General features: G+C 56.3%; 12 protein-coding genes across 12 annotated transcripts; 5 read left to right on the top strand and 7 right to left on the bottom strand.

Annotated features, from left to right (window-relative positions):
* Window positions 1–651: 651 nt before the first annotated feature.
* On the top strand, window positions 652–1485 carry Malapachy_3577 (hypothetical protein; the record flags this gene model as incomplete). Its single annotated transcript, XM_018138043.1, has 1 exon — window positions 652–1485. The coding sequence occupies one exon, from the start codon at window positions 652–654 to the stop codon at window positions 1483–1485; it is 834 nt and encodes a 277-aa protein (XP_017993988.1).
* Window positions 1486–5024: 3539 nt separating this feature from the next.
* On the top strand, window positions 5025–6248 carry Malapachy_3536 (60s ribosomal protein l3; the record flags this gene model as incomplete). Its single annotated transcript, XM_018138004.1, has 2 exons — window positions 5025–5039; window positions 5088–6248. The coding sequence occupies 2 exons, from the start codon at window positions 5025–5027 to the stop codon at window positions 6246–6248; spliced, it is 1176 nt and encodes a 391-aa protein (XP_017993787.1).
* A 341-nt stretch (window positions 6249–6589) lies between these two features.
* Malapachy_3586 (universal stress protein) lies at window positions 6590–7288 on the bottom strand (the record flags this gene model as incomplete). Its single annotated transcript, XM_018138052.1, has 2 exons — window positions 6590–7160; window positions 7203–7288. The coding sequence occupies 2 exons, from the start codon at window positions 7286–7288 to the stop codon at window positions 6590–6592; spliced, it is 657 nt and encodes a 218-aa protein (XP_017994100.1).
* A 376-nt stretch (window positions 7289–7664) lies between these two features.
* On the bottom strand, window positions 7665–11995 carry Malapachy_3555 (snf2-family atp dependent chromatin remodeling factor snf21; the record flags this gene model as incomplete). Its single annotated transcript, XM_018138023.1, has 2 exons — window positions 7665–11813; window positions 11846–11995. 2 exons carry the CDS (start codon window positions 11993–11995, stop codon window positions 7665–7667), a joined length of 4299 nt encoding a protein of 1432 aa, XP_017993903.1.
* A 541-nt stretch (window positions 11996–12536) lies between these two features.
* Malapachy_3569 (cdc45-like protein) lies at window positions 12537–14759 on the bottom strand (the record flags this gene model as incomplete). The annotated part of the gene is made up of 1 exon (XM_018138037.1): window positions 12537–14759. The coding sequence occupies one exon, from the start codon at window positions 14757–14759 to the stop codon at window positions 12537–12539; it is 2223 nt and encodes a 740-aa protein (XP_017994065.1).
* Window positions 14760–14878: 119 nt separating this feature from the next.
* Window positions 14879–16324, bottom strand: Malapachy_3566 (ubiquitin 60s ribosomal protein l40 fusion; the record flags this gene model as incomplete). The annotated part of the gene is given in 5 exon segments (XM_018138034.1): window positions 14879–15062; window positions 15091–15562; window positions 15585–15714; window positions 15728–15773; window positions 15801–16324. 5 exon segments carry the CDS (start codon window positions 16322–16324, stop codon window positions 14879–14881), a joined length of 1356 nt encoding a protein of 451 aa, XP_017994062.1.
* Window positions 16325–16514: 190 nt separating this feature from the next.
* Malapachy_3540 (n-acetyltransferase 5) lies at window positions 16515–17167 on the top strand (the record flags this gene model as incomplete). Its single annotated transcript, XM_018138008.1, has 3 exons — window positions 16515–16986; window positions 17018–17096; window positions 17128–17167. 3 exons carry the CDS (start codon window positions 16515–16517, stop codon window positions 17165–17167), a joined length of 591 nt encoding a protein of 196 aa, XP_017993944.1.
* Window positions 17168–17193: 26 nt separating this feature from the next.
* Window positions 17194–18249, bottom strand: Malapachy_3557 (arsenical pump-driving atpase; the record flags this gene model as incomplete). Its single annotated transcript, XM_018138025.1, has 3 exons — window positions 17194–17229; window positions 17262–17911; window positions 17943–18249. 3 exons carry the CDS (start codon window positions 18247–18249, stop codon window positions 17194–17196), a joined length of 993 nt encoding a protein of 330 aa, XP_017993901.1.
* Window positions 18250–18371: 122 nt separating this feature from the next.
* Window positions 18372–21491, top strand: Malapachy_3550 (ire1-protein kinase; the record flags this gene model as incomplete). Its single annotated transcript, XM_018138018.1, has 1 exon — window positions 18372–21491. One exon carries the CDS (start codon window positions 18372–18374, stop codon window positions 21489–21491), a length of 3120 nt encoding a protein of 1039 aa, XP_017993898.1.
* Window positions 21492–21529: 38 nt separating this feature from the next.
* Window positions 21530–22290, bottom strand: Malapachy_3567 (hypothetical protein; the record flags this gene model as incomplete). Its single annotated transcript, XM_018138035.1, has 3 exons — window positions 21530–21646; window positions 21675–21799; window positions 21831–22290. The coding sequence occupies 3 exons, from the start codon at window positions 22288–22290 to the stop codon at window positions 21530–21532; spliced, it is 702 nt and encodes a 233-aa protein (XP_017994061.1).
* A 120-nt stretch (window positions 22291–22410) lies between these two features.
* On the bottom strand, window positions 22411–23725 carry Malapachy_3563 (eukaryotic translation initiation factor 5; the record flags this gene model as incomplete). Its single annotated transcript, XM_018138031.1, has 2 exons — window positions 22411–23543; window positions 23569–23725. 2 exons carry the CDS (start codon window positions 23723–23725, stop codon window positions 22411–22413), a joined length of 1290 nt encoding a protein of 429 aa, XP_017994057.1.
* Window positions 23726–24098: 373 nt separating this feature from the next.
* Malapachy_3551 (hypothetical protein) lies at window positions 24099–24791 on the top strand (the record flags this gene model as incomplete). The annotated part of the gene is made up of 1 exon (XM_018138019.1): window positions 24099–24791. The coding sequence occupies one exon, from the start codon at window positions 24099–24101 to the stop codon at window positions 24789–24791; it is 693 nt and encodes a 230-aa protein (XP_017993899.1).
* Between the last annotated feature and the right edge of the window lie 18 nt (window positions 24792–24809).

Here is a 24809-nt window from a genome sequence, read left to right on the forward strand (position 1 = left end):
GCGAAAAACGATCAAGCCGAGGCTTGCAATATTCAACCTGAAAAAGTGAAAGACAGCAAGACAACAAACACACAAGTGACCAAATCGCAACCAAGTGCACATGTAGCACGGAAGTCAGAGTGGTGCGCCAACATGGTGTGCTACATCTGGTTTTCAAAAACTAGTGCTCTTCCGAAACAAGAGAACCATGCAAGCATGAAGCGTAAACGCACTGACTCTTTTGCTGCCCCTGTACGCACACATAAAGCATCCGCTTCCGTCGCGCTTCCCATGAGCGCAACGACCTCTTTTCATTCCATACCCCAAAAGAACCAGCTCTTTCCGACAGAGCAATTCCAAGCGTTTGTTCAAAGGGTGCTAAAGACAACACAAGTGTCTCAATCGGTTATTAACTTGGCACTTTATTATATCAGTCAGTTAAAGACTCGGCACAATAATTTGCAAGGACAGAGCGGAAGCGAATATCGGCTGTTCCTTACATCACTGATTCTTGCAAACAAATTTCTGGATGATTACACGTATACAAACAAAACATGGTCGGATGTATCGCGGACATCGCTGAAGGAGATTACGAAGATGGAGATGCAATTATTGAGTGGTCTAGGGACCACAGCATATATTAGCCCAACAGCTTATGCGGATTGGTGCAACATGCTGAAGAAATTGCAACGCCAACGAGATATTGATGTTCAGTGGTTGAGCTGGCGCGAAGAAGTAACCAAGGACTGCTCTTCTTCTCCTGTCGCTATGGTAAGCCCTCTTAACAAGTCCCCTCTCTCGAACATGCCCCTCCCGAATCCTACGTATACCCCGCCGCAGCCAGTCTCTGTGCTCCCTGCACCTGATGAAGCCGCCTCGAAACGTAAACGAAGCTGGCATACAATGGAATCAGAGAGTCAACAGCCTGTGCGGTTCATGTCATCTCCTATTGAAACCACAACGCCCAACGTGGCATATGCAAGCAATATGTTACGAAGCCTCAGCCCAGTATCATTGGAGCAAATGCAACCGGCCTGGCAACCGACCGTGTGGAATGGACTCTGCTCTTTGCCGAATATGGTCCTGGATGATTCCTCCAATGTCAACGCTGCCTTTAATAAGCCTGCATGTGATATGGAGCTATTATGGCCTAGCCACCCACAGCTTACCCCGATGATCCCAGACTCTTCTTTCCATTTGACGTCGCCCTTGGTATTGGAGTATTACCGACTGGCGGCAGGTTATCCTTATGGGATTCCGGCCATGACAAGCGTAGAGCAAGCGGGTACGATGCCATTCATTGTGTCCAACCCCGTATATCCGGATGGGCATGTAAATGGTTCGTTTGCCTTGCCAGAACAGCCTCTGCATTCATTGTCATCGCTACCAGATGGAGCGCCAAGCTCGAGTCAAAGTCCTTGGACAATGCCCATGGTGCATCAATTTCCCTCTCACGACGTAATGACCACCAACTCGTTGCCTCAACAATGGCATACCTATCAGTAAATAGCTGAGATTACACATTATGGATTCTGTAGATATAAATGACGTTACGTGGTAGCCAGTTTTCTACGTGAAAGTACTCCACATCTTCACGTGGGCGGCATGGCTTCAGCGTGGAGGATCCATGCTTGACCCACGCCATGCCGCCGGCGAAAGAGAAGGGGAAGGCAGAGCGTATATCATTGAGAAACAACTTGAATATTGGGATAAACGGTATGTATGGCATTCTATTCCTGATATCTAGATTATGTCTACATATCTGCGCCATGGGCCGCAGGTCTAGGCGAACCATATACCATTGGACGTGTTATGGACATCGTTGAGAAGGATGACGATAAATCTAAGCATATTAGAGCCAACTTGTTTTTCAGGATGCGAGATCTTACCCACCGGTCCAACAATGACTCTCGTCTCCTTGTGGCTACTATGCATACGGAAGTATTTCCCACGTCCTGTCTTCGAGGGAAATGTCGTGTGAAACATCGAGATCTCATTGGGAATGGGACGCCGCCAGACCTCGCCACCTGGAAGCGTCGTGATGATCATTTCTACTTCTATCAGCTTTTTGACAGGTACATCCACCGCTTTTTCGATGTGGTACCCACATGGAAAATAAAGAACGCACCTGAAGAAGTGCTTGAGACATTGAGAGAACGATACTCCTTCATTGTGGCTGAGCTATCTGTGTCCGCCGATCTATGTGACGCATTAAGAGGATGTGCTATTTGTCGGCAATGGGCCTCGTCAAGTGAGTCAGTACGCTGTGATACCTGCCGCAAGTTTTTTCATATGCACTGCCTGTCACCCCCATTGCTATCCAAACCTGCCAAAGGCTACAGCTGGACTTGTGCGCCCTGTGCTAAGAAACACGATGATATAGTGGATGAACAGGGTGTTGGCGGAGGGGGGCTGGATTCAGATCTAAGCACGGCCGTACGAGGCCCTCGCTCTAAAAACTCAAGCACTCGAAGGACGAACAAAGCCCACTTATTTGGCGATGTACTGGAGCCAGAGCACGAAAAGGTGCTTCTAACAGCTATGGATCGTGAAGGATTGCGGTGCTATCAAGGGTGGCCCTATCGCTACTTTGGTGAGCATTCCAACGCTATGGACGTTTTAGATTCCCATGATTCTATTTATCCTCGTGCTGTTACACGGATTGGTCCCAAATACCAAGTGACCGTTCCTTCATGGGAAGAAAGCAGTTTGTCGATGGATACGACTCAAGCAGATATTCCAATGGATGGGGCTTCTTCATCGAAAGAGGCAAAAAGAATAACCCCGCGACTGAAGCGACGAGGCATCACATCCAAGCGAAAGCGAGAAGATGAGAAACAAAGCACGGCTGTGGAGGACGAGGATATGGCCCTAGATACTGACAAGACAGAACGGGGTGACGATGGCAACGTGGACGTGATTTGTATCCCACCGCCGGACCAAGATTGGGAGAAAGGTATGTTTCAATCGTGCTTACAAGCAGTGGATCAATACCTGGCAAATGTACAGGCCCCTCACTTGCATATTCCCAGATATGCCTATCCATTTTACAATCGAGCATTATCACTACTCTGCGCCATGAATTTTGACTATCACAAAGCAGCTGAGGCATTCGCCAGGACACGCGATAGCGACGTGAAATACTTCCCTCTAACGCCCAAAGAAGTTCAAATTCTAGAAAAAACGATCATGGAGCAATCTGGAGATCTGAGCAGCTTGAAGCCGGCCTTGCCTAATAGGACACCATCAGAAATTATTCAAGGCGTCTATGAATGGAAGTTGAAACGACTTGGAGAACGATGGCGTGGCAAGGAAAATACCAAAGTCACACTCCGAGGCCCACGCATAAGAAAGTCGGACCAAAAAACCGAACTGTCGCCAAGTCGGTCTGTCTTATCTCTAAAAGAGCTAGCCGTGATGCAAGAACAAAAACCCTCTGTCAAGCTCGTCTGTTCTTTTTGCTCCACGAATACCAGTCCTTTTTGGTATCGCGGCTTCATCAACTGGACGGGGCGTGTTCTCTGTGTATATTGCGGACAGTACTGGCGAAAATATGCTGCCGAAACGGCAAGTGCCTACATTACGGATGTGAAGCGCCAAGCCGCTCTGGACCGTGGCTCTGAAGAAGCAGGATTGGGATTGATCGTACCCAAAGTAGGTGCATCAAGTGCCGATCTCCCTGCCCTTCCTCCCAGCGATTTACCATCGTTAGCGCCAGTCACAGCCGAAGGGGGAAAGTGTGTCGTGTGCCGTCGTATGGAGCCTAGAAAACTACTGAAAAGCTGTGTAGAGTGTGGCATGGCTGGACACCAAGGCTGCATTGGCATCGATGAGAATGCCATGGAGAAGAACGCCTGGCTCTGTGATCTGTGTATGAATGACAAAGAGCTCAACGCTTCCATTCTACCATTTTGTGTCTTGTGTGGAGAAACACCCACAGATCGTGTTACATCCGTGTCGCGCCGACGCAAGAATGGTACACAGGAGGTCGACCCGAAAACCTTCACCGCCTTGGATGTATACAAGCCTACGGAATGCAACAACTGGGCCCATTTGTTGTGTTCAACGTGGATTCCTGAGATTTTGTATGCGAACAGCTCCGCCATGCAGCCTGTGGAAGGCGCTGGCAGCCTACCCGTTGCGCGGTTGGAGGCGCGATGTTCGCTATGTGATGAAGTCAAAGGCGCTTGTGTATCATGTGCGGAGCCGACATGCCGCACACAATTCCATGTATCCTGTGCTTATTTGGCACAACCCCATTGTGCTTTAGGCTTTGAGATCTTTCCTGTCAAAACGTCCCGTCGTGATTCTGTACACACACTTAAATTCAAGTCAGAATCAGGACATATGGTCGCTCAAATTTGGTGCAAAGAACACTTGCATGTGGCAAAAACGAAGAAAACTTATGACCTTTTTGAGATGGACAGCAAACTCAAGCTTACGGCGCTACAGGCCTATGCTCTCACGCACAAGCAAGTACCGTCCACTTCACATCGGAACATGGCGCTGATCGAGTCAACCCATGCATTACTCCGCCGTGCCAAGAAACTAGATGCGATTATTCAGGTCTGTGGAGGAGCGGGAGGATACGTCGAGAACGGACACCTGATACCCATGAAAGGCAAAGAGTCAGAGATGCCTATGGAGCAAGATGACAAAGATGCGTTGGTCCCTACCGAGGACAAACCAGTGACATGCATACAATGTCATACGGACTGGTCGCCGATATGGTGGCCCCTCCCTTCTACCAAGGATGTATGCTGCAATATATGTAGATCTACTTTGTGCCAGACTGATATTGCTATAGAGTAGGTGCAAGGAAATGAAATCAACAAGATGCACGACCTGCAGACAAGCTGGCGAAGGTGTGGGGCCTCCACTGCACAAGCAAGGTAAAGAGGAGGGTTATGCAGCAGGCAAGGCAGGTTGGTCACGTGTATAGATATATTTTGTCACGTGTAAAATACGTGGGCTGAACGGCGAGCGTCTAGGTGAACTGCTGCGCGCGGCGTTTTCTTCGACTCGTTACCTCGACGGCAACAGCAATGTCTCACTGCAAGGTGTGTATCGCTTGCTATGGAAGAAAAGAACGACGCTAACCATAACAGTACGAGCACCCCCGTCACGGCTCGCTTGGTTTCCTGCCCCGCAAGCGTGCTGCGAGCCACCGCGGCAAGGTTAAGTCGTTCCCGAAGGACGACCCCAAGAAGCCAGTCCACCTGACTGCCTTCATGGGTTACAAGGCTGGTATGACTCACATCGTTCGTGACCTCGACCGTCCCGGTTCGAAGCTGCACAAGCGCGAGATCGTTGAGGCTACTACGATCATCGAGACCCCGCCTATGGTGGTTGTCGGTGTGGTTGGTTACGTCGAGACCCCCCGTGGCCTCCGCTCGCTCACCACTGTCTGGGCCGAGCACCTCTCGGATGAGGTTAAGCGCCGCTTCTACAAGAACTGGTACCGCAGCAAGAAGAAGGCTTTCACCAAGTACGCTAAGAAGCACTCGGAGAACGGCGGTCAGTCGATCACCCGTGAGCTCGAGCGTATCCGCAAGTACTGCACTGTTGTCCGTGTCCTTGCGCACACCCAGCTGCGCAACACGAGCCTGAAGCAGAAGAAGGCCCACCTTATGGAGATCCAGGTCAACGGTGGCTCGGTCTCGGAGAAGGTGGACTTTGCCCACGGTCTCTTTGAGAAGACTGTGGATGTTGGCAGCCTGTTCACGCAGGACGAGAACGTCGACATTATTGGTGTTACCAAGGGTAAGGGTTACGAGGGTGTGACTGCCCGTTGGGGTACCAAGAAGCTGCCGCGCAAGACCCACAAGGGTCTCCGCAAGGTCGCCTGTATCGGTGCCTGGCACCCGGCCAACGTTATGTTCACGGTGGCTCGCTCGGGTCAGGATGGTTACCACCACCGTACTGAGTTGAACAAGAAGATCTACCGCATTGGTAACGGTGCTGACAAGGCCTCGGCCTCGACGGAGTTTGACACGACGGAGAAGTCGATCACCCCGATGGGTGGCTTCCCGCACTACGGTGTTGTGAAGAACGACTTTATCATGATCAAGGGTTGCTGCCCGGGTGTGAAGAAGCGTGTTCTTACCATCCGTAAGTCGCACCAGATCCACACCTCGCGCCGTGACCTTGAGAAGGTTACGCTCAAGTTCATTGACACCTCGTCCAAGTTTGGCCACGGTAACTTCCAGACCGCTGCTGAGCGTGAGGCGTTCGAGGGCCCGAAGAAGCCTCCGGTGGTGTACTACTAAGTGTCTGACGTATGGACCACAGATGTATCTATGGGTTCATGACATACGCCTTGTAGATCTATCTCCATACTCATTCGATACTGGCTTGGCGTAGATAGAGATATCTGCACCTCAAAATGGAAAATGCTTCGATGCTACTTTTGTTACGAGAGAGGGAGAGATAGAAAATGTAGGTTCGAGATGGCGCATATGTGGCCTAAGCGTATGTAGCACCAGCGCGTGACCACGGGATCGGATCTAAATGAAAAGCAATAGAGCTAGCTAGCGCGACAAAAGAATGGGTAGATAGATTAAGAGAACTACCGACATTCAGAAAAAATCATTGTCACTAAAGGAGAACTTTACTTCACAACGTGCACAGGCACCGGCGAGTGGTTGACGAGGTACGACGAGATGGTACCGCTGCTCAGAGCACGCTTCCAGCCCAGGTTGCGCTTGCCGACCACAATAATGTCGACCTTGTGGAAGTCACACACCTTCAGGAGCGAGGCACGAACGTCACCGTGGAGAACGTGCATCGTCACCGAGAAGCCCTGTTTCTGGAGATCCTTGCGGTACGGGTTCATACGCTCCACCGCCTGCTGACGCAGCTGCTTAAGCAGCTCGTTCTGCTTGCGGGCATCGATCGAGAGCGGGCCAGACACCCACGGGCCACCAAGAACGTTCGCCGGGAGAACAGTGGTCAAGAAGATGTGGCTCTCAGGGTTGAACACCTTCTTCTCCATCACGTACTTGAAGGCAAGGTCACTGGCCTCCGTGCCGTCCATGGCAAGCAAGATCTTGTACTTTTTATCGCCCACCTTTTCACCGGTATGACCCACAATGTGCTGGTTGCGGGCCTCTTGCGGAATGGACATCTTGTCGAAGGGGTTACCGGCCTCGAGTGCCGGCGTCTGGGAGATCTCCGTCACCCTGTATGGTGTAAGTACAGTCCCTAGAATGCCTTATACGTACGGAGCGCCCGGGGTAATGGTGCCCGAGCCCGAGGTCTGGTGCTCCACACCGAAGAAGCCTTGTTGTTGCGTGTTGTCACTCGACATGATAGTGAGATGGTAAGAATCAGGGCCAGGGGCACGGCCCGCGCTATAATTGTCCATATGTCCCCCTCTCGCCGCAGGGTTTCCACCAAGTTCGTTTGCGCCCTTCGACCCAGCTTAGGTGATTTACAGGGGCCACATGGGTTGTTGACTAAAAATGGGTGGACGGGGCAGGTCAAGTGGCATGGGATTGATCGCCAGCGCTGGCCCTCTCTGGACGTATGGAGGGCCCTTCCGATCACTCGGAGAGGAGGCAGAGAGTTGACATAATACATGGATTAGTGCACGCTGAAAGGAGCAACGAACTACGTAATATCGCAGCGTGGTCACCAGAGTTGGGAGCCACCTAGGCTGGCTACATCCGGCTGGGTAGACACACTTATTTGGAACGGCGTCCAGCCATAGAGAGCTTAATCTTCATACCGACCTTGGGTCGGGGTGTGGGGTCCGGCGTGCCTTCAGGGTCCATCGTGTCTGACTCCGCCTTGACACCCTCCGAGGAGTCCGCTTGCTGCTCCACCTGCGGCCGCACCTTGGCCAGCGTCTCGTTAAACGTCTGTTCTAGTGCTTCCGCATCGAGCCATACAAGCGAACCTTCCTGGTTGTAGGTACGCGCGTTGCTGAACATAAGATCAAAGTCCGCCTTGCACGCATCGAGCGACTTGTACGCGCGCGTATCAATACGGCGTTTGATCTGTTTCAATGCGATGGGATGCGCGATCAGAACATGGTAGTCAGGATACTCGCTGCGCTTCGGAATGTCCATAAATAGCCCACAACGCAGACGACCCGTCTCTGGCTCTTCACACGCCTCTACCGCTTCATAGCACTGCAACAGCGCTGCCTTGATCGTCTCAGCCATCTCGTCCACCTTCCGACGCTTTGACGTGGAATCAGATGTGCTCAGCGTCATAGACGTATCTGCCTCGCTGTCCACGTCGTCGTCGGTCAGCTTGCGCTTGCGCTCTGCTGTGTCCATCGACGTATCTGCCGACTCGGCCTCAGCCTGTGCAAGCTGCTTGAGACGACGCCTCTCAGCCCGTTCACGCTTACGCTCCACAACTTGATTCAGGTCCTCCTCGCCTTCCAACGCACGCAAGAACTGGTCCTCCGTCAGTCCATCATCGTAATGCACGACTTGACGACGACGCGAGGTCGGTTGCTCACTCGCTGTGCCATCAATCGCCTCGGTATCAAAGTCACGCTGATAAATCTCAGGTAGCTCACTTTCCTGGATCAGACGCTCTGGCAGGGGACCTGTATGACCACTGGCTTGCCATTCCAGCTCTTCGTCAGCACGACGTTCACGGTCGACTTCCTGGAACTTGGCCACTTCTTCTTCGCTACGAGCCAAGAGCTCGTTCAGCTCGTCGTCATTGAGTTCACCACGTTCCATCTCGTCTTCTTCTTCATTGTCGGCCTCAAGCATAGCACGAAGAAGCAGTTCACGTTCATCCGCTGTGGCCTGGTTGTCGAACTTACCGGCCTGGATCACCTTACCGTTGATCTCCAATTTCGACTGCGCACGGGCCAAGATCGTCTCTTCCACAGACTTTTCTGTGACGAGTCGCAAAATACGCACCTCGACCTTTTGGCCGATACGGTGAGCACGGTCCTGTGCCTGCAAGTCTTGATGCGGGTTCCAGTCAGAGTCGTAAATAATGACCGTGTCTGCAGACTGCAAATTCAGACCCAGACCACCTGCACGTGTCGAGAGAATGAACACATCGTACTCCGACCCGGGCTCGTTGAACTGCTTGAGAAGGAGAGAACGGTCGTCGGGCTTTGTTGAGCCGTCCAAACGCAAGTACTTGATGCCACGGAAACGTAAAAAGTCTTCCATGATATCCATAATCGCTGTCATCTGGAAGAAGATCAGCACGCGATGGCCTGTCGCGAAGAGTTTCGGCAGGATACGATCAAGCAACTCAAACTTGCCGGCTACTCGGTACAAGTCGGGACCATTTTCCTTGGTAGGATTGATAGTGGCCTCCACCTGCTCGAAGGCATACGGATGGTTGCAAATCTTTCGCAGCTGCATAATGGCATTTTGCAGGCCCCGAATGCCCATAGGCTTCGAGCCCTTGGCGCCTGCGTCGCCGCCCAGAATGACCTTGTGGCGCTTCATCTGCTGGTACAGCTTCGCCTGGAGCGCACTCATACGGCACTTGATGACCTTCTCGACCTTGTCGGGCAGCTCCGCTTCGACATCTTTCTTGAGACGACGCAAGAGGAAGGGACGAAGAACCTTGTGTAGACGCTTGATAATCAGCAGGGCCTCTTCTTCGTTGAGCTGCATACTGTTGTCGCCCGTGCCCGTGTTGACAAAGGGCGTGTTGAACCACTCATCAAAGCTCTTGATCGAGTTGAAGATCTTGGGCAGCACGAAGTTCAGCAGCGCCCAAAGTTCTGGCAGGTTGTTTTGCAGGGGCGTACCTGTCAACAGCAGTCGGTAGCGACTGGTGTACGACTGCGTGAGTGTGATAGTAAGCTTGCTCTGTGTATTCTTCATACGATGACCCTCGTCAATGATCATGTGTGTCCACTTGATCTTGCCCAGCAAGTTCTTTTCCTTGATAATGTACTCGTACGTCGTCAGCAGTACCTGGAAAGTGCCCATCTTAAGCTGCTGTGCAAGCTGCTTGCGCACGGTAGGTGTGCCTTTGTATACCAACGTCGACACGGACGGCGCCCACTTGTTGAACTCGTTGACCCAGTTGGTCAGCGTCGAGAGCGGTACAATCACCAAGTACGGTCCGTTCTGCTTCTTGTTCTCGATGAGGAACGTGATCAGCGAAATCGTTTGGATCGTCTTACCGAGACCCATCTCGTCGGCGAGGATACCGTTCAGGCGGTTGTTGTACAGCGACACCATCCACTGCAGGCCCTTCATTTGGTACTCCTTCAACTTACCGCCCACAAGAATCGAAGGCTGCTCGGTAATCTTCTCCTGGATCCGATGCGCCACAGAGTAGTAGTCAGAGCGACCCGCATCGTCCCCATCCTCTTGCCGTGACGCACCAAACGTCGTCTCGTCCACCGCACCGCCTTCCGGCAAGTCGGCCGCATGCCAGTCCGCATGCGCATCGTCCGCTTGCTGCGCACGCACGGCCTGTGCTAAGCTGTCAAGGTACGCATCGGTCTGCTGCAGCAGGTGCGTAATACGCGTGTCCTTCGCCGTATCAATGAGCTTGAGGTACGCCTCTTCATCGTCAGCCTTCAGCGCATTCAGACGCTCCTTCGCCACACGCTCAATACGCTTCTGCTCTTCGCGCTCGGTATCCGTATGAAGCTTGAGGACCATACGACCAATTTTCTTCGCTTGGTCCGATGCCTTGCTGTGCGCAGCCAGCAGATCTTTGCCGTGCGTGCAGATCATAGACAAGTAGTCCGTGTGACGCTGCTTGACTTTGCGCTCACGCTCGGCACGCTGCTTGCGCTCAAGCTGCTCTGTCACACGCGCATCACGCAAAGCCTGCTTGCGCACACGTCGGAAGGCAGAGCGGTCCAGACCCAACGATGTCGCCAAATGCATACTCGCCAGAATTTTCTCACGCATTTGTTTTTGGCGCTCGAGCAGATGGAGCGACTTGAGCTCAATCAGTGCTTTCACCTTGGCATTCGACGTGCGCGAGGCACCCAGCCCTTGCGCAATTTGCTCGTCCAGGGGCGCGTCCGATGCCGCAGCGTCGGACGACGTAGGCACCTGCGCCATGATGGCCGGGAACGACTCTAGCTCGCGGATGCGTTGCTGGATCCGTGTCTGGATAAACCGTTCTCGCTCTTCCAGGAGCAGACGGGCATCCACACCGGCCGGCGACAGACTAGGAAGCAACAAGCGCTGGTGCAGCGTCGCCAAGTCGTCGCCCCCCGGCAGACTAGGCTTGCCTAGCAACGTAAAGGGGTGCACGTACGCATTGTAGGGGTACACTTTGCTCGAGGGATCGTCGGTAGGAAGACGGGCCAAGTCCGTCTCGCTCCACGTCGACGAGGGCTGGGCCGACGCTAGCGCGTCGGGGCCATGCGCCGCTACATGTGCCGCATGTGCATCCGCAGCCGCGTCGACCACTTTTTGGGCCACAGAGGAAGCAGCAGCCGGGTTCGACGTAGCCAAATCGGTGACGTGCGTCGGCATCTGTGCGGCCATGGGCTGGTTGCGGGCCAATTGCTTGTACGCCGATACCTGAGAACGCAACGCTGTCAACTGGTCGGGTGTCAGGGCCGATGACTCTTGCGCGGACGCAGCGAGCGTCGTAGCAGCCGGTGTAGCAGCCGTGGACGGTGCAGCGCTCGTCGAGGCTGCGGCCGGCCGAGGCATGGTATCAGGCGTAGGTGTCGTATCCTGCGCGGCAGGCTGTGGCGTAGGTGTCGCCGCGCCAGGACTAGGCTGCGTTCGTGTTTGCACAGCGGCTAGTTGCTGCATGCGCAGCTGCTGTAAGTATTGAAAGGCTTTGAGCGTTTGGGCGAGTGCCGCAAACTCGGGACTTGATTGCTCGGTTTGCCCAGCTGCCTTGAGCTGCTGCATACGCTAGAAAGGTCAGTGTATATAGAAAAACGTACAGCCACAATTTGTTGGAGTCGCTCTTTGGTCATGCCCGAAAGCTGCTGCTGAATATGCGGCGGGAGCTGCGCAAAAAGCTGCGCGGGTGTCGCCGTGGGAGCGGCCCCCGTCGCATCCGTGGATGCAGGCGGGATGACCGGCTGGGGCATGCTAGGCACTGCGCCAGGGGCGGCAGCGACGGCAGGCTGCGCGTTGGGCGTTCCACCCTCCACCATCGATCCTGTGGGTGTAGGAGCCACAAGCAGAGACGTAGTGGACACCTAAGAGCCTAGGAGTGGGGGACCACGTACGCCGTGTATCAAAATAATATAGGGAAAGCGTCCCTAGGGGTATAGACCAGGCTGTGTTGGACTCGTTCGTCCACGACGCGTCGACACGCGCTGCTCCAAAAGTAAAAACGGGTCGCGTAACGCTCTGGGCGCGTAATGCGACTGGCGTTCGATACGAACTGGGTGGGCCCACCCGGGTGCGCTGTCCGACCCCCTGCCGCAGCTCGGCCGGAGAATAGATAGGCCAATCATGGTACCGCCTCCTACCACCACGTGGGTCCCGACACGAATCGCCTCACGTGCCCTACCACGCCGCGCTGGCCCTGCGGCCGCGACGCGTTGGGCTGCGTGCATCGCGTCACGTCACGCGCAGATCTCTCTCGCTAGAAATAGGTACATGCTATAGAACAGAAGAAAAGAACTATGCTTTCAGATGCAATGCCTCGACAAACGGCATGAGATCATTCCGCCGCACTTCCAGCACCGTTGACTCAAACCGATCGTTGCGCATACGTGCACCGCTGGTCTCTGCCGCTTCTTGGAAGGCCAGACCAAAGCGGTTTTTGCTCACATCGCCAAAGTCCGACGCACCTACAATGCCAACGACGACAAACACATCGCGCGACGTGTCGAGGGCTGCGAGCACAAAGGGTAAGTGGGGCAGCGCTGCAGGATGCGGCGACGAGGAGGCTGAACTATCGAGCTCATCACCCTTGCTGCGGCGCCGCGCCCGCTTCGCTTCAGCGCGACGCATATGCTGCTCGCCCACGATATCACGCAGTGCATCGATGAGCCAGAAACCCAGGCGTGTAAGTGTATCAGGGTGCACGAACAGATGCAGGGAAGGGCCATCCTGGAGAATGGCCAAGCGGAACGAACGCAGCGTTTTGATGGATTGCTTGATAATGATGCTTACGCCCTGCGCCACAATAGCCTGATGCAAGGACTTGGCCAGTTGCAGCGATGACTGCAGCAAGGCAATGCTCGAAGGCTGCCGTGCATCCATCGCACGATACGCCTCGAAAAAGTTCTTTACCCACACAGCCGACGTCGAGTTCTCGAGATCGTCCTCGTCCTCGTCCCCTTCCTCCGCGTCGGCAGGACGGCGTGACGTGTGAGAACGCACACCTGTCTCCACGCCATTCTCTGCCAAGGACCACAGCGTTCGCCCACCGTACGAGCCTACCGCTTGATCCACAGGCCGCGTACCTGTATGAAGGGAGTCGGTGCGTACAATCTGCACGCCGTCCACCTCAATACGAACGCCATGCGCCGCCTGCAATAGCGCAGCGATACCTTCCACGGCATCCGAAGCACTGAGTGGCATGGAGCGGAAACCGTAGGACCGTGTAAACGAGCGAAAGGTCAGGTCGACCAGGCCATACTCTGGCGCAATGGATTCCATACGCTGGACCAGCGACTGCCGCAGATCCAACTCCATGTGCTCGTACGATTGTCGCGAGTTGACCAGCGACAGACCCATTTTTGCCAGCAAGCCGCGGAGTTTATGGATGCCTTTTTCACGCCAGATTCCAAGCTTGGCCGCCACGTAGCTCGTATGGTACATGCTCATCTCCAGACTCCAGTGTCGGTACAGCGTAAACCGCAGTTCCTCGCTCACGACACGAACCGAGGCATCGTCGGCACCATGTGCCTGCCCCGTCGAGGTGGATGCTGGCTCGTCGGTGGCATTCATAGCAACGACATCAGACGCCAACGCCGACGCGTAGCCGGCATACATACTGGAGTGAATAGCGTTGGATAGGTACTGGGCAGTCAATCCTAGGATGGCATACCAGAGCGTATCTTGATCGCCACGGCCCAGCGCAATCGCCAGCATGTACATCATCTGCGCTGCGCTCATACCTGTCCAGCTTCCACGTGCGTAGTACTTCGCGAGCACCGCACGGTACGCTTGCCGCTGTGCCCCGTCGAGCCTTGTGCGCTTGGGCGGCCGATCAGGGCTTGTGCTGTGAGGGCGCTTGGGGCGACGACCCGACGCCGCCGCATCCTCGTCGCTCGCCGCCTCGCCCTCGTCGTCCGAAGGGGGCACAGACTCGTTGTCCGACTCGGATTCAGACGCGGAATCAAAGTCAAATTCCAGCATTTCGTAGGCTTCTTTTTCCTTGAGGAGGCGCTCGTCAATATCGCCATCGTCCCACACCCAGATTCGGTCGTTCATCTGCGACGTAGCAAAGAGATTGTCCAGGTTCCATGGGCGGTGTGAGTCAATCACATGCAGAGTACAGTGCGGTGGTAGTGGCACAGTCGTTGGCAATGGCAAGAGCGAGCCTAGGTTTACAAAGATGAGGGTATGTAGTTCGACGTGATCATGCACGTCCTGCGCAAGGATCTGCTGGAGAGCGCGGTAGCCGTTGACAGGCGCAACGCGGAACGCGATTTCGTCCTGCGCAAGGAGCTGGGTAAGGATGCGTGTGGCCGCCAGCGAATCCACATGAGGCGTGACCAGCAGCAGGACAGCCGCACCGCCCAACGCCGCAGGGGTATCAGAGGCCGCCTCGTCTCTCAGCACACGCCGCCGCGCAGAGCGGCATATTTCTTTGTAGGCATAGGCATAATCTTTACGATCGCGTGCAACGGGGAGCACCTCGTCCCCCGTCTCACGCGGTCGGTAGACAATCATCCACGCACACACACGACGCGCGACGCGAAGAGTCGGCTCTCCTAGGAAGACGCGCGCGCGTGCGCGTTGGCTCCACGGACATGTTATAGTGGCCCTATTAGGTTTCTATGTATGCGGGCCTAGGAGGGGGCTGAATACCCCGCAGACAATGTCACGAGGAGGTTCTTGACGTTCGGCAGCGTGTTTCGCAGGTCGAGGACAGGCACGCCGTGTTGGTTCATGAGCTGCTCAATGTCCTTGTTGAGGAGAAACACGGCGTATTCGTAGCGATACGGCTCTGTGCCATGGCCATGGAGAACGAACCTGGAATGTGAGAACAAAGTATACGTACGCGCGTGGGCCGCTCATAATACTAATGCCATCACGAGCCACAGCGCGGCTGCCGTACGCCGTGAGGGGGTAGGGTATATGGGTATGTAGATACGTGCTGAGAAGCAGCACAAGCTGGACCACCATGGATAGGGCTGTGGCATATTCGTCCAAATGTGTCTTGTATACAAGCGACGAGGCATGCCGTGTCGTGGTAGCGACGCCATTGGGCAACGGCAGGCCTACAATGGAGTACAGCAGATCGCGCGCATCCACCAGCTGGATAGGGTAGATAACTTCCAGCTCACGAAGAAGCTCAGCTCGTCGCTCCGCCAGGCGCTGCTGAATGTGGGTATGTGTCTCACGGAGGTCGCGTGTGTGTTGTTGTCCTTGATCGTGCGCATCGCGCAGCCGCTGAAGAAGCGCTTGTGCCTCGTCCAGGCGCTGTTGCCGTTGTCGTAGCGCTTCGTGCCGTGCATGCAGAGTGTCTCGTACTGAAGGTCAGTCGCGCGGTACGTACAAGAGGCGATGGCACGCATTCGGTCACGTTGCTGGGCTCGTAACCCTTGCAAATCCTGCCGCCACTCCAGTTTGGTGCGTTTCCGGACGAGTCCCTCAGAATCTTGGAGCGCAGGAGCGCATCGATCTAGAAGTCGTACGCGCTCGCATGTAGCACTATGCAGCTCGGCTTGCAGGTGCACAAGGCTGTGGGTGAGAATCAAGCGTACATACGATTGCAGTTCCGCCCAGGTATAGCTGCGCCGCCCAGCGTCCGAGTCCGACATAGGTGTCGCCTCCGAAAGCGGTGTCGACACAGGCAGGTACTCGTACCTATCCTCGTCCGTCCGCACAGCTAGGTAGACACGAGGCTCAGCCCCGTCGCTCGAGAACGTCTCCGCGTCCACAGACGTAGCGCGCCGGAGATCCAGGGTGCGTTCCCAAACACACGACCACGCCCGACTCGCCCCTTCGTCGCTGTGGGGGGGCATGGTTTCCTGCCATAACGATACCAGCACACGCCGTGTGTCCAGCCCGCCCTCTTGGCACAGCCAAGGCGCAAACGCCTCCTCCGGGTGGATAGGTACACTGGTATACTCGCCCCATACGCCGCTAGGTCCCGTCTGTGGCGATGTCACAAAAAAGGGCGGCTCATTCTTACGTCGTAGCACAACGACGCAAGCTGTGTCCCTGTCCTGGGTCGCATATCGTGCATGGATCGCAACGATCCGACCCAAACGCCGATGCGCCGCGGCCATGGTGCAGGTGTGTGGAGGAACGAGCGACGCGCGCGGGCCTCGGCCGGGGGTCAGGGGCTGCCTGCTTGCCTGCCTGCCTGCCAAGCGAGCCTTGGCGTCAGCTAGGAAGCCCCCACATTGCTCGATTGGGCCCTTTTTCGAGGAAAAAGTCCTGCAGCCTCCTTCGTGGGTACTACGCGCCTCCTCCACCATGACAACGGTGCGGCCGTTTCGTGCGCGGGATCTTTTTGTGTTCAACAATGTGAACATGGATCACTGGACCGAAACGTATAGCAATGGTTTCTACCTTGGTTACCTCGCACAATGGCCTGACATGACGTTGACAGCGTGCGCTGCGCATACCGATACCATTATGGGCTACGTCCTAGGCAAGGCGGAAGGACGTGAGCCGCGGAAGAAGCGCGAAGAGATTACGTTGCATGGCCACGTCACAGCTGTCACGGTCGCGCCTGAGTACCGACGGCTGGGCGTGGCGCAGATGCTCATGGACTTTTTCGAGCAGGTGTCTGAGCAAGTATACCAGGGCTTCTTTGTCGATCTGTTTGTCCGCCCCTCGAACGAAAAGGCCATCCATATGTATGAAAAGCGCGGGTATTCCGTATACCGCCGCGTCCACCGCTACTACCGCGGTGCTGGCACGCAACCTACGGAGGACGGATATGGTAGGTCCATGAAACGTGCTGACAGCCGCAGATATGCGCAAATCCCTGCCTCGCGACGTGGATCGGCAGACCGTGCGCAGCAACGGCCGAAGTGTCGTGGTCCAGCCACAGTACGTTTCCATCCTCACTTACATGCGACAGAGCGACATTGTTTGATCCGTATGTGCACAAAGGCATTTGAGTAAGTAGTTGGCTATCGTTGTATATCTACTTGGGCGGCTGGTACGGGTGGACCAGGTAGTCCTGGGCGTGTCAGTGGTGTTCTTTGTACATACCGATAGGGCCGTGAGTTTTTCGGGGCCACGAACTTCTTCTGTCAACAGCGGCACCTTGACGACATTAAAGTCTTCCGCATACAAATCCATCATCTCGTTCACGTACTTGTCCTGCATGGCCTTACGAACGCGGCAGTGCTCACAGTTCGAGTTGGCCGGCGGGTACAGCAGCTGATTGCATACAATCGCATGTGTATCGATGCCGTACTGGGTAAGCTCCTGGATCAGGCGCTCCGTCTCGTAGAGCGACAGGAATTCGGCAATGCACACACACACGAATGTCGTCTTCGTCTCGTCCTTGAACTGCGAATTGACCTCGGTGATCACCTGGCGCATGCCTTCGAGCTTAGCAAACATATCGTCCTGCGAGCCGCCGCCGCCGCCCATCATGCTCTGCATCTGCTGGAACATCGGGCCGAGGCTGCGTCCAAACGTACTGAACTTCGCGAGCGCCTTTTCCAGGACGCTAGGGAAGCTCAGGAAACGCAGAGTGTGGCCGGTGGGCGCCGTGTCAAACACCACGACACTGTACTCCATCGACTTGACTAGCTTCATGATTTCTGCGAAGCCCATCGCCTCATCGACACCGGGAATGGCGAACGCCAAGTCCTGCATGAAGGGCGCAAGAGCACCGCCGCCCTGCTGCTCAGCTGAGGCGTGAATGGAAGGACGCATACGTACACTGCTCGATCATTTCCTGCATGCTGCTCGTCGGATCAATTTCCATCGCGCTGAGGTTGTCGAAGCCGTTGACCTTGACAGCCTCCTTACCGAATTTCTGGCCAAAGGCATCAGACAAGTTGTGTGCGGGATCGGTCGAAATCAGCAGCACACTTTCGCGCACCTTGGCCAGCTGGATGGCCAACGCACACGACGTGGTGGTCTTGCCTACACCGCCCTTACCACCGCAGAACACCCACTTGAGCGACTTTTGGTCCAGGATGCTCTGCAGTGTCGCAGGCATAGCATCTTCGACGATCGTAGCCATGGTTCAGGAGCGAAGCGAACGTCGTACCCACGCGTGTCGTTTCGATGGGCTCTAGTCGTCGTGTGCGGGCGCGGGGCTTACGTGGCCGACCAGCCACGTGGCTACGTTGTCCACCCACCGCGATGGCGCGTCTTGGTGCCTGGGCACGGCGGCTGGGGGTGCTGTGCCTGTTGGTCGTGTGCGCAGTGCCCCTGGTCTATGCAAGCTCGCGCGAGATTGCACGAGCTGACGTGGATACACGCTTTCCTTATGCGGTCCTTCCAACGGATCCCATTGTGTTGCATGATTTGGAGTTGTCGAATGTCCTGGTGCTGACGACCCTGGACGGCAGCTTGCATGGCCTGGATCGCACGTCAGGGCATACATTGTGGTCGCTGCGTAGTGATGCACAGTCTGACGAAGGGTACCCCATTGTCTCCTCGACGATTGGTACACGTACGATGGCGCAGCTAGCTCACGATGCTATGACTCAAGGCGACCCTACGTTGGTCCGCCTATTGCAGGGCGAGGGTTTGTACATCGTCGAGCCATCGTCCGGCGGTGATTTGTACCTGCTGCGTGTACCGATCGGTGCCTCGAAACCCCACTTGGAGAAATTGCCGTTCTCGCTACCGCAGCTCGTATCTATGAGCCCCTTTTCGCTGAGTACCGACGATACGCGCATCTTTGTGGCTGACAAGCATACGTCGTTGGTCGAGCTCAACGTGTTTACCGGTAAAATACGCGCGACATATCATAGCCGCGATCGCGATGCGTACCCGCAAGCCAATCCTGCTGCGCCCGATACGTCGGCGAGTGCGTTTGTGTACACCGACCATGGCGCGAGTGCCGATATGCCGCTGGACGACGATGCGCTTGAGTCGCCATGGGTCTATATGGGCCGAACGGACTATACGCTGCGTGTGCATACACGCGGCGCCCCAGACGCTGCACAGACGTTGCGGTACCGTGTCTTTGGTCCTAACATGGCGGACCGCGATATCGTCCAGCTCTGGGAGCAGACGTCGCAGCCTGTAGATGCACGGGCTGTGCTGGTATCGCCTGAGAATGCGACGGTGCTATGCTACGACGTGCATCATCTCTCGTCTAGCCGCCGTGCGTCGGCGCAAGGCTTACCGCCCGTGGTATGGACGCGCGACCTGTCGTCGCCCGCGTTGGATGTGTTTGATGTGGTGTTTGCACCGCCTACGACGACGTCTTTGCATGCTCCGCTTCTTCGGCCTGTGCTGGTACCGCACCGTACCGGGGCGCTCCCTGCGCTACTGGAGCAGGCGCACCGCCGCCCCACGTCTGACATGGCTACGTACGTGGGCTTAGCGCCTGATGGCAGCTTGTACGCCTTGGGCCACGAGCATGTCCCGCTGGTCGACATGGCCTCCATCGCATCCGTTCTTCAGGAGGGCAACGAGCTCACGCATTTACCTACCACTGGCTCGCCAACGAACCTCTTGCGTGCCTGGACGGGGAGCTACCAAGTGCCCGCCACGATACCACCTTCTTCTTCGATACCCCAACTTGGCGCGCCCAGGCCGATTCCGCAACTGAGTGCCGCGCCTGCATCGGACACATGGCTTACGCGGCGCCTAACCGCGCAGCTTCTAGGGTTCGGATGCCTTCTGGCCCTGATTGTACGAGGTGCCTACCTGATCTGGCGCGATGCCAAGCCGCCTCGTATTGCATGGGACACGCTGTCGTTTGACTCCACGGATGTGTGGCAGGACGAGAACGAGATTGGGGCCGAGACGACGAGCCGAGCGTCGATCGTGTCAGCGTCCCCAGCAGCGCCGGCTGCTGTGCCAGCGCCAGCCCTGGCCGACACCAGTGCTGATGGCCTGGATGACGATGAGGGACGTACAGAGCCGTTGCCTGACGCCGACGGGACCAAACGCAAGCGGCGGCGGCGTGGGAAGCGCGCTGGCGCTGCGGTACAAGCGAGGCAGGCGCGTCGTGACGCGTCGTCCAGTGAGGCTACGCCGGAGGCCAGCAGTGTGCCGGCCGTGGAGACGGACGCGCTGCCTACGTCGCTGCAGATCTCCGACGACGTGCTTGGCTACGGCTCGTCCGGCACGGTCGTGTTTCGTGGGACGTTCCAAGGGCGTGCCGTGGCCGTGAAGCGACTCCTGCGTGACTTTGTGCAGATGGCCTCGAAGGAAGTGTCGCTTTTGCAGAGTGCCGACAACCACCCCAACGTGATTCGGTACTACTGCCAGGAACTTACGCCGCATTTCCTCTTTATCGCACTGGAAGAGTGTCCGGCCAGCCTAGCCGACTTGATTGAGCGGCCCATGGATCACCCTACGTTGGCGCCGCTGTTCGAGCCACGCCAGGCGTTCCGGCAAGTGACGGCGGGGCTGCAGCATCTTCACTCTCTCTCGATTGTGCATCGCGATATCAAGCCAGGCAACATTCTGGTGACGCTTACGTCGCAGCAGAAACTGCGTTTCCTGCTCTCCGACTTTGGCATTTCCAAGCGTATCGACGGCATGGCGCCCAGCACACTGACGCAGTCGACGCATGCCGCAGGCACTGTCGGCTGGCGTGCGCCTGAGCTGTTGCGGCCATGGAAGGATGCATCGCGTGTGTCGCGTGCCGTTGATATTTTCTCCCTTGGCTGCGTCGCGTTCTATATGCTGACGCATGGCGGTCATCCGTTTGGCGCGCAGTACGAGCGCGAAATGCACATTGTGCAGCAGGATGCCGACCTCTCCGCCTTGGCGTCGCTGGGCGAAGATACCGTGGAAGCTACTGCGTTGCTGCAGCGCATGATCGCGCCTACGCCGTCCGCACGGCCGACCGCCGACGAAGTAGCGCGGCATCCGTTTTTCTGGGCCGCGCAGAAACGCCTGGCGTTCTTGCAGGATGTGAGTGATCGATTCGAGTCGTTGGAACGCGATCCGCCTGCGCCGGCCTTGGAACTGCTGGAGCGTCAGGCCGTGGAGATTGTCGGGACCGATTGGCGGACGCGCTTTGACAAGGCCTTCCTGGACGATCTCGGGAAGTTTAGGACCTACAATGCATCCAGTGTGCAGGATTTGCTGCGTGTGATCCGCAACAAGAAACACCATGCGCAAGACCTGCCGCTCGCGCTTCGCAAGCAGCTCAGCCTTATGCCCGAAGGGTTCCTACACTATTTCACGCACCGATTTCCCGCGCTGTTTATGCATGTATACCAAGTCATGGAGCAATTGCCGGTCCTGCGTCAGGAGCCCACGTTCCGTGCGTACTACCAGGACGACACGTAGTGCCATAGAGCCCTCCTGTGTATTCCTACCTACGAGACCTATGGCCCGCCCAGGGCCGCCTCGCGCTCCATCACAGAGGCATCGAGCTTGATGAGGATCGTCGTGCGGTACGGATACGCCTCCGTCGGCACAGAGTGCGCTGTGACCCGCGCAGGCTGCGAGTAAGTCTAGAGGGATACGTACAAAGCCAAGCGCGTCCAGCGCGCCTTCCATGATGCCGGCCGTAAAGGCCTCGACACTCAGCTGCTCCATCTCTTTCGGGACAGAGAGGCCTTGCGAGAGCAAGGGCGTATTGGTCGATATCATATCTTCCTGTCAGTCGTGCCAAGTTCCACCTACATTCATCAGAGCGATCGCTCTCTGTACTGCGCTCCAGGCTGTCGGCCTGAGCCCCAAACACAGCTTTCCAAAACGTAGACTGCAGCCACAACAACGTCTTGAGCAGCCGCGTCTCACGCTGCGGCTTCTTGGGGTTGCTCGCGAGTTGCGTACGATGCGCTGTCATCGCAAGGAAACGCACACCGACACGACGGCCCATCGTACTCAGCAAACGCTCAAAATCAGAGATCCCAGAGACACGGCCTTGTGTATACGAGACCATCTCGGCAAACAGGTACTGCAGCGCACTGCGGCTGACGTCGACACTGCGTGTTTTATCGCGCGGTCGATCCAGCACATCAGGGACCGACGCCGTAGGTGCCAGCGACGAGCGCCGACTCCCTTCTTTGGATGCCGCGCTCATCGCGGCCGACGCAGGCGGCGGCTGGAGGGAGTACGTCGCAGAAAACGGCGTCGCCATCGTCGCTCAGCCACGCACACAAGAGCCAGGGGACGCTCCCTCACCACCTGCGTCGTCGCCCACGGCCCTCCTCCACCTTCAGTGACCTGCGTTTACTAAGACTACGTTCGTGGGGGCCTTCTACAAGTCGTCCAAGTCACTATCGCCCTCCTGGTATGCCGTGGCGTTGTCTTGCGTCTCCTCCTCCGCCTCGTCGTCCTCGTCCTCGTCCTCGTCGTCTTCGTCATCACTTTCTGCCTGCTCCAGCCACTCAAGGAACGGCGCAGCGGCTTTGCGCACACGCTTCGACGTCTCCTTGTCGACGTACTTCTTCGACACATGCGTACCCCACTGTGACACGACATCCTCATCCAGCACATCGATCTGGTACAGCGCCATAAGCAGCTTCGGTACACCGTTCGGGACCAAGCTAGTGTGCTCTAAGCCGGCCAAACGCTCAATACCACCCAGCATGGCCTTTTGGTGCTTCTCCGAGGTGACCATCTTGAGCAGCAGCGGCGCATACCGCTCGACTTCCGCCGGCGCATTCTCGCTAAAGAGCGCCTGGAAGAGCACCTGCAGGCTCTTGTGCTTCTTCTCAATGCCCAGCTCCTGCGCCTTGCGGTACACATCCGCAGCGCCAGGCGCCTTGCCCTTCTCGCGCTCTTCCAGGATCCATGTACCGAACTGCGCGTACGGGCTCGACTCATCCTCCTCCCCCTCATCGTCGTCACCCACGCCCAGCACATTCATCGCACCTTCAAGCGCCTTGACACGCGCAGCCACAGCCGCCTCAGACGTGTCCACCGACCAGTCTTCGTCGGCGTCCACGTCCTTCTCTCGCTGCTCAGCCGTGGGAATCGACTTCGCCTCGGCGTTAATGCGGCGCGTCAGCTCATCATCACTACCCGCATTCTCGTCGGCATCGCCGGCATCCGCTTGCACCGTCTGGCCACTTGCGGCGCCTGCGCCCTTCGCACCCTTCACGCGCTTCGGAGGCGGGTTTTTCAGAATGAACGTCGTCAGCTTGTGACGCATGTCGACATACGTGCGCTTACCGCACGCCTTGCAGTCACGGATAATCTCGCCATTACGGATCTTCAGGTCCGTCTCAGGGTTCTTGCACTCCCCGCAGAGCACAAACTTGTCGATAAACCCATCAAGAAGCTCACGCAGACGCGTCGCATCATGCGCACCGTTCACAATGTATCGGTCGTTCTTCTCATCGAGAATCGTTTGTGCGCCCAATTCAGAACCAAAGAATTTCGTAGGGTCTACAGTTAGTCGCAGAAAACGTACACGAAGGCGGTCGGCTCAGCGCACGCGCAATGTCCGACATATTGGGAATGACCGTCTTGATACCATTGCCCTTGCCTTCAATCTTGGTCTCCAGCAGAGGCATACGGTAACGGTAGAACTTATCGTCGACGTCACGGCGGATGTTGACAATGGTCATAATCTGCCTGTGTAAGTGGATAGAAACGTACGTAAGTGGATCACAGTAGCACGAAAGAAGAAAAAGAAGTGTATAGCACACAGCAACCTAGGCCGGCAGGGTGGGTACGTGTATGCAAAAAACAATCGCTCGAGATGTGGTAGATCGAGATATCATCAAACGCACCCTTTGCACAAACTATGGCGGGCAAAGAGGTGGGGATGTATGTCAAGTGTCGTCACGACAAAGTGGCAAAAGGTGTCGTTCGCCGCTGGTCCCTCGCTCCGCCCGGTCATCTCGTTTCGTCTCTTCTTTCTTGTCACGTGGCGTGCATCTCGTTGCGCCGAGCGAAGCGAGACGAGACGCGATCCCTCCACATCCACTGACCACTTGCATGACGACGCGCAGCGCCGGCCCTAGCACGTCAGATCCCCTGCTGGAGCGTGCGCGTGAGCGACATGCGATCCGCGAGGCTGCTTCCTACACAATATGGCCATCGTCACCCACAGAGCCGTACGTAGACGAGCGGCGTGAGCATACCCACCGCCACCGATCGCACCGCGATCGATCTCATCGGTCCAGAACCAGTGACACTGATCATTCTCGGCATCGACATCATCACCGATCGCATCGGCATAGATCTCATGAGCGCACATCCTCACGATCTGCGTCGCCAAGACATCGATCACCTCCGTTACCGAAGAAGGAGAATGTGGCCGACGAAATCATTGGGCCACTCCCACTCTCCTTTACTTCCGTCACGGAGGCTCGGTCGTATGGCCATCACTTGCTGCCCGGGGAAGGATCTGCCATGGCCAACTTTGTCCAGGAGGGCAAACGGATCCCCCGGCGGGGTGAAATTGGGCTTGACGCGTCCAAAATCGAAGAGTACGAACGTGCGGGCTTCGTCATGAGCGGCTCGCGGCACGAGCGTATGAATGCCGTTCGCACACGCAAAGAGTCTCAAGTGCTCTCCGCCGAAGATCGTCACTCCCAACTCAAGCAGCGCGCTGAGGACCGTGCCCGCAAAGAAGCGGAAATTATCGGACAGGTATGTGAGAGTATTGTACTCATGGTAGTTTCGTGATATGGTCGATCTACTTCA

The sequence above is a fragment of the Malassezia pachydermatis genome, assembly GCF_001278385.1.
Source record: "Malassezia pachydermatis strain CBS 1879 chromosome Unknown scaffold1, whole genome shotgun sequence".
NCBI classification, from domain to species: Eukaryota; Fungi; Basidiomycota; class Malasseziomycetes; order Malasseziales; family Malasseziaceae; genus Malassezia; species Malassezia pachydermatis.